Source organism: Trichechus manatus, unplaced genomic scaffold (assembly GCF_000243295.1).
Source record: "Trichechus manatus latirostris isolate Lorelei unplaced genomic scaffold, TriManLat1.0 scaffold00004, whole genome shotgun sequence".
NCBI lineage: Eukaryota > Metazoa > Chordata > Mammalia > Sirenia > Trichechidae > Trichechus > Trichechus manatus.
The window spans coordinates 25,894,635-25,902,534 of record NW_004443940.1 but is presented as its reverse complement, the minus strand read 5'-3'; the positions used below and the strand labels follow the sequence as shown (position 1 = coordinate 25,902,534).

General features: G+C 44.0%; 1 protein-coding gene across 3 annotated transcripts in view; it reads left to right on the top strand.

Moving 5' to 3' along the window:
• The window catches only part of NCK2 (NCK adaptor protein 2), a 183,692-nt gene that overhangs the window by 165,563 nt on the left and 10,229 nt on the right, over positions 1–7,900 (top strand). For all 3 annotated transcript variants that reach the window (XM_023733788.1, XM_023733793.1, XM_004369300.2), the window contains one exon: positions 2,263–2,984. In XM_023733788.1, coding sequence (XP_023589556.1) covers positions 2,263–2,984 — 722 coding nt within the window. The remainder of the gene's footprint in view (positions 1–2,262; positions 2,985–7,900) is intronic.

Genomic DNA, 7,900 nt, shown 5'->3' with positions numbered 1-7,900 from the left:
GAACTTTATAGTTTTAGGCTTTATATTCAGGTCTTTGATTACTTTGTTTACTTTTGTGAATTGTCTGCCTTGTGGATTTTGAAGCTGTTGAATTATCACAGTGCTCTCTTGCTGCATAGTTGAACTGTCCTGCATTTGAAAACATTTGGAAGGATTGTTGTTGCGTGCTGTCAATTCTGACTCATAACAACTCTGTAGGACAGAGTAGAACTGCTCCATAGGGTTTCCTAGGCCATAATCTTTATGGGAGCAGATCGCCAAGTCTTCTCTCCCGAAGAGCTGCTAGGTGGTTTCGAACCGCCGACCTTTTGGTTAGCAGCTGAGTGCTTAACCAGTGTGATATCAGGGATCCTATTAAAGGGTTAGTTCTCAAATTTAGAGGTTCATGTTTTCATATGAAGCAAGTTACCCCTATGTAGAAATCTAAATTTTAAACACTCGGCCCAAGATCCCAGGTTTCTCTTAAACTTCCATGCACTGGAGTAAAATGTACATAAAGAAACAGCAGAAGCTGTTAACTTAGATGAAGTGCTGTGTTCGCTTTAAAAGCCCTGTGAATGCCTGCTTCCCAGCTGTGCTCATTCGAGTGCCTTCGGCCTGACGTGCTCTGCTGAGTGGCACGGAGTGGGCATAGGTCCTGGGTAGTGAAATCTCGGGCCCTGGACCAGTCCACATGGGAAGGCAGCACACCAGGTCTCCACAGTGGAGGAGACATAAGGCAGCATTTCAGTCCACGTGACTTCATGACTTTACACTTGCTCAACAAGACAGGAGAAATAAAAGTAATTCTAAGGGCCAGTCTGTCTTCATTCCAGTTTAACTAATCAAGGAGAGATAGGTACAAATTACCCATGAAAATGTGTTAGTGTCATTTTGGAGAGGAAAAAAAGGCTGCAAGTGGCCACAGTTTTCATACAGAATCTTGAAGCAGAGCTGGTGGATGAGCAGCTCTCTCTCAGGAAAGACTTGGGGCTGGCATGCCTTCCTCCCCTAGGCTCACTTCTTGAGAATGTTCTGGAATTCTGTGCATTTTAACTGGGTTAAAGCATTTTTACCTCAGGGCTTTTCAAACTTTTTTTCTCATCTACAGGAAGAAGTACGTTTCACATTACAATCCGGGACATACTCACATATATAACTGAAGAAATAGTACTTACCCTGTGTCTGATGTAGTCTAAGATTTTCTCTTTTATTCCCTTAAAAAAAAAAAAAAGTCCATTAAATTAATTTTATGATTCACTAGTGGGTTTTGGGAATCCCAGAGTGGCTCAAACGGTTAAGCACTCACCTGCTAATCGAAAGGTTGCAGGTTTGAATCTATACAGAGGCACCTTGGAAGAAAGGGCCTGGCTATCTACTTCTGGAAGACCATAGACATTGAAAAGCCCATGGAGCGCAGTTCTACTCTGACACACGTGGGGTTGCTGTGAGTAAAAATCAACTCGATGGCAACTGGTGTTTTTGTTTCTTTGTTTTTAAAGTGAGTTTTGAATTATAGTAGGAAAAATTCTGCTTTAGATTTAACATAGCAGCTAATCTTTTCTAATTTACTCATCACAACCTGTTGAGGAAAATCAGTCCACTGTTTTGAAAGAAAAGAGGGATTTCAGGAAGAGAGGAAAGGTGAGGTGTATCTGTTCTGTCCAATAGGGCCTGTTATGGTGACAGGAAGCCATTCCAGGGCACTCACTGAATGTCATAGAGTGAAGGAGGAGAAACGAGGGCTAGACTGTGGGAGAGGGGCGGGGAAGGAGCAGGACAGGGGAGTGGAAGCTTTGCTAGCTGAGACTTAGACGTCTTGGAACCAGTCTTTGAATGCGTTATGTTCAGCTTCCCATCCAGTACAAAAATGCGGAAGATGTTCGTGTCTGCGGTAATATGTTATTTCTACCTGAATGGCACAGGAATTCTCTAAAAAGTGTATCCCATTTCAGGATGAAACTTTCAACTATTTTTTGTTATGTTTTGTGTTGCTGGTACTTTGGCATTTTTTTAGGAGAAAAGGAGAAACATCAGTGTTAGTAATTTGCAGTTTTTGGTAATTTCACACTGCACAATGCAGCGGTCAAAATTTTTTTTTTCTGATGGCAATTATAGCTTGTAATCAGTCGATTTTTTGCCCTTTGTGTTAAATTACATCAAAACCCTAATTATCTGTCATTACAAATACTAATCATTTAACCAGTTAAAAATAACTAGTTAGTATTTCATTGTACGTCTGCTGCGTGAGTGCCCACTAAGTGCTTCCCTGTATTTTCACAGGCCTGGGTAAAACGAAAAGGAAGACCAGTGCGCGAGATGCCTCCCCGACGCCCAGCATGGATGCGGAGTACCCGGCCAACGGGAGCAGCACCGACCGCATCTACGACCTCAACATCCCAGCCTACGTGAAGTTTGCGTATCTGGCCGAGAGGGAGGACGAGCTGTCCCTGGTGAAAGGGTCCCGGGTCATCGTCATGGAGAAGTGCAGTGACGGTTGGTGGCGAGGAAGCTACAACGGGCAGATCGGTTGGTTTCCTTCCAACTATGTCATGGAGGAGGTGGACGAAGCGAGCGCGGATTCCCCAAGCTTTCGGAGCTTGCGGAAGGGCGCCTCCATGAGCAACGGCCAGGGCGCGCGAGCCCTCCACGTGGTTCAGACGCTGTACCCGTTCAGCTCCGTCACCGAAGAGGAGCTCAATTTTGAGAAGGGAGAAACGATGGAAGTGATTGAGAAACCCGAAAATGACCCAGAATGGTGGAAATGTAAAAATTCCCGGGGGCAGATTGGCCTTGTTCCCAAAAACTATGTGGTGGTCCTCAGTGACGGGCCCGCCCTGCAGCCTTCCCACGCCCCTCAGATAAGCTACACCGGACCTTCGGCCACTGGACGGTTCGCTGGCAGAGAGTGGTACTATGGGAGCGTCACGCGGCACCAGGCGGAGTGCGCCCTGAACGAGCGGGGCGTGGAAGGGGACTTCCTCATTAGAGACAGTGAATCTTCGGTAAGTGCCTGCCAGTCTCTGAATTTTTTTTGCCCAGCTCCTTGGTGGTCTCGAGAGAAAACAGTAAAAATAAACGTGTGTGTATGTATACGTGTGTATATATATGTGGATTCTCCGGGTGGTGCAAAAGGCTAATGCTCTCAGCTGCTAACTGAAAGGTTGGAGGTTCAAGTCCACCCAGAAGTGCCTCAAAAGAAAGCTCTGGAGATCTATTTCCAAAAAATCAGCCATTGGAAACCCGGGGGAGTGCAGTTCTACTCTGATTCACATGAGGTCCCCAGTGAGTCTGAGTTGACATAACAGCAACTGGCTTTTTTGGCTTTATTTATACACGTACACACACACACACCTATAATACATTGTACAATATGATATTATTATACCATTTCCTTTTCAGATTATATGAATATACTTGAAATAGCCAAAGACTATTTAGGGACTTGTGTGAAGATAGATGAGTAAGATTTAGTATGAACTCTGTAATTTGTTTACATCTGTTTAATATGGTGACTCACTTGCTGAGTTAACCACTTATTCTTCCAGAGATGCATGCATGGAGATGGGAGGGTAAATAAAATATTTTTAGTTCATAAGGGTTGTTTTGCCCCTCTCTCTTTTTTTTTTTTACAATTTCCCCGTGCTCTTTTCCATTCTACAGACTCAAGTATCATTTTCCTTCCCTGTTTCCCGTTCTGTTAATGATCCCTGCCGAGGCCCTAGTGATCCACTTGGTTTCCTCTGTGTCTGAGGCACAGAGAGTATTGTCAGTGAGGGTGGGTGCCTGGTTTCCAATACAGCCTTTTGTTGACTGGTTTTTCAATCATATAATCCCAAGGTCATCTCTGCTGCAGGCGGCACTACTGAGTTCACGTCTGAAAAGCTTTTAAAACTTACGAACTGAATTGAAAAGAAAAACACACTTCTTGAGAGAGATGAGTTTGTGTGTGTAAACTGAATCGAGGCATTGAGGCCACTTGACTTGCAGCAACATGTCCATTTCCAGCTGTAGTCAGACTTGGGGTTTGCGTTTAGTGTGTGTGGCTGAGCCTGTCTTGAAGAATTGGACCAGCATCACATAAGACCGCTTTTTCATACGTGTGTTATGGAGATACTCGGCCAGTTTTGTAGCTCCCTTTCCAAATATACCATCTATGTAGTGAGACCCCAAAACAAGAGTGTTGAAGATAGAGAGCAGTGTGTTTTGTATTTGTTGTTATCCGTAAGGTTTGCAGTGGGCTCAGACACACCAGCAGTTGTGAGGATAGCACAGGAAAGCACAGTGTTTCCTTGTGTTATCCGTGAGGTCGCCATGATCGGGGACCTGACTCCATGGCAACTAACAACAACGATTTTCTGTTTAAATTGTGTTGATTCCAGTGGGCTTCAGTTTATTTTTTAAAATGCAAAGCATAATGCTGGTTAAGTATATGCTATGTACTTGTAATTGTGTACTCTGAATGTTGATACCATGATAAGTATCAGTTCAAGACTCCTGTTGACCGAGTTGAATTCAAGGCTACAGAAATGTGTTTCACCTTCAAAGGAAGAGTCAGCTGTGATCTTTTCTTCTTTGAGGCAGAAGGAGCATCCTGGTGGTGGAAACAGGACCTCCTCATGATGTCAGCAGCTTTGCAGAGTCTGCCACAACCTTAGACTTTGCCTGGGCAAGCACACTGTGCCTGAAAGTTAACTACATCTGAAATCTGAACTCCGAGATTTTCTTATCAGCCCGCCACAGTTTATCATTTCTGGCAAGACATCACATTAAATTGTTCTCACGCCGTGTAAGCGCCGGGTATAGCTTCCCTTAGACCCAGTTTGAGGCTTCAAAGAATTAAGTACAGCAGCACTTTTAACTGTATCCAGCAGAAATGTAGAGAACGTACTGCAAACCAGCTACAATATAAAGGGAGAGGTCCAGAATGCTTAAGGAGTGAGTACAATTCAGGATCAAAAGGATAAGCTTGATTTAAAACTTTCGAGTTGAAGAGAATTCTTTGTAGAGAGAGGGCCTAAAGAAGCCCCACGGTGTGGAGATGTTAGTGCTGTTCATTGTTCTTTCTGTATGGGACTTGGTGGGGGAGAAGAGGAAAGTCCTTGGAAGGAGGATGGATGAGAAAAGACTCCTCCAGGGCTGTCTGCCATAGGGAAGATGTAATGCTTCTCTATTGGACCAGCACTTACAGTGGTCTTTCCTGTCTGAACCTGAGGACCAGATCTCGTGAGGGGTACTTGCATTATCTGGGTTCCATCTCAGAACTGGGTATACTCTAATGTCTCTTGGCAGGGTCAATGGTAGTTCAGTAGTAGAATTCTCACTTTCTGTGCGGGAGACCCGGCTTCCATCTCTGGCCAGTGCACTTCATGCATGGCCACTACTCGTCTCTCATTTGGGGCTTGCCTGTTGCTATGATGCTGAACAGGTTTCAGCAGAGCTTACAGACTGAGACAAACTAGGAGGAAAGACCTGGCAATCTACTTCCAAAGTATCAGCCAGTGAAAACCCTATGGATCACAGTGGTCCCGTCCCTAACGGATCATGGGGCTGGTGCAGGATTGGGCGGCATTTTATTCCTTTGTGCATGGGGTCGCCATGAGCCGGGGGCCGACTTGATAGCTGCTAACGATGTCTTGTTTACCTCACATGATTGGATAATAAACTAACTTTTTAGAAACAATTGAAACATAAATTGCTTAAATTCTATTTTAACCGTTTGTACGAAAGCCTGTCCAGATTTTTTGCATTCTGCCTGAATTTAGAAAAACCGAGCACTCCCTCAGTAGGTTGTTGTCGTGCTGTTTTTATAGTGTGTTTGTAATTGCCGTGGCCCTTTGATTTCAGGGCCATGGGGGTGGAAGGTGAGAAATAGTCTTGACAGTAATTTGCCGGGCCTTGTGTCAACATGCACACGGTGGGCCTCTCTTGGTCTGAAGACTGTCGTGTGGCCTGAAGATGTGTAGGTTCTTCTTTCGGAGGGATCTTGCTGTAGCGTGCAGTTCTCTGCTGTCGGTGTGCAGTGTGCTTACCCTGTGCCAAAGGGCCGCTGGAAGGGACGTCCAAGGCATGTTGGTTTCCTCCTGACCGCACAACCATGCCAGCCTTGCCGCTTTTCTTGTTCATCACAAGAGCTGTTCTCCACTGCCATTCGCTGCTGTTGGGTATCTGTCCTGGTGGTCTCCGTTGCTTGTTCTTTCCCACTGCCCACTGCCTGTGTGTCTCTCCACTGTCTCCCCCTCTGCGCGCTCCTTCCTTCCTTTGTCTTTTTCCTGTTCATTCTGGCATTTCTAAGATCAGAGCCTGGTTTTCACAGCCACCACTGGACCAAAGAGAGCTCTTAGCTTCATAATCTGACGTCTCTTGTGGTGTGTATGGAATGGAAAGACTTCTGATGAGATCAGCATTCCTGTAAGACTCAGAAAGGCCTTTATTTTAATTTCCTTTTTCTCTTTTGTACACTTTGGGTCTAAAACTGCCCCTTGGATTGAGGTTACCTCAGGAAGCCTGACTTGTGAGTAAGCACAGCAGCTTTTGTTGGAGTCTGTCTGTAAGAATGTATTATTTTACAATATCCGGAGGGATTCCAGTATAAATGAGGTAGACTCTTGTGCTTGGCAGTATTTTTCACTTAAAAATATTTCATATTTTTCTGTTTTAAAGAATAATAACCCAATTCTGAGTCCTAGGAAGTCAGTGCCTTTTTAAGGGGGAGAGGTACATATTTCTGGAAAGACAAAAAAATGATCACACCCTATGATATCCCTTGTCAATGAAGTTCTTAGTATTTCACAGAGATCAGTTAAATATATATTTTATCAGTGAATGCATGAGTGAATGAATGAACAAACCAACAAAGTTTTTTCCTCTTCTGGTTCTCTTTCCTTCCTCTCATTTTGTCTTTTGATCTCCTCTCTCTCTGTATCTATAATCATCATTTATTCCTAGCAGCTAAAGATGAAGCAGTATTCTTGCTTATTCTCCATATTTCATCACCATACCTCTGTCTGCTACATTAGAGTTCGTTAAATCTGGAAAATTCAGAATTCCTACCATTTATCTATATATTCATCATAAGTCCTTACGTATTTGTCCACATTTATTTTATAGATAATGGTTAGGAGGCTGTACTTAAACACTGAAGAGTAACTAGTAGCTAGATTTATAAATAGTAAGCAGTGCAGGATGTCAGTGTTTTATCAATTCCTTCATCCCCCAAAGGAGCGCTGGTGGCAGGAACAGTTAAGCGCTTGGCTGCTACACCAAAGGGTGGGAATTCAGACCCACCCGGCAGCTCCGCGGGAGAAAGACCTGACGATCTGCTCAGCCTAGGAAACCCGATGGGGCATTCTACTCTATCACGTGGGGTTGCTATGAGTCGAAATCGACTAGACGGCTCCTAACGCCAACCTTCCCCATCCTCTCCCCCCCGCAAAGGTTATTCAGAAAGTGACAGGTTACATGACGAAGTCTAAACAGTCACAACACGTGAGAGAGTAGCCAACTTCACAGCATAAGCTAATGGTTTAGGAGGTCATTTTCATCTGTGAGACTCAGAGGAGCCCGTAGAAATACCGTTTTTCCCGTAATTGTCATGTCCCACAGCGGCACTTAGATCCTAATGTTTTGTCATTGGCTTCTGATAGAGAGAAACTACCTTGCCGTAAAGATAATTTAACCCACGCATCTGGCACTCTCAAAGTCAACGTGTCTTCAACTCCCTTTTTTTTTTTTTTTAAATCTATTGAAATTGTTTGGCCAAGAAGGAGTAGAATAAAAGGATTAGAAATGTTTCTATTTTTAAAAATTGCAGTGTTTCTTACAGAAATCATGATTTTTAATCCAAACTAGATTTTCAGGCGGTCTCATAAATCTCTCTAGATCAGTGATTCTCAAACTTTAGTGTGTATCAGAGCCCCCC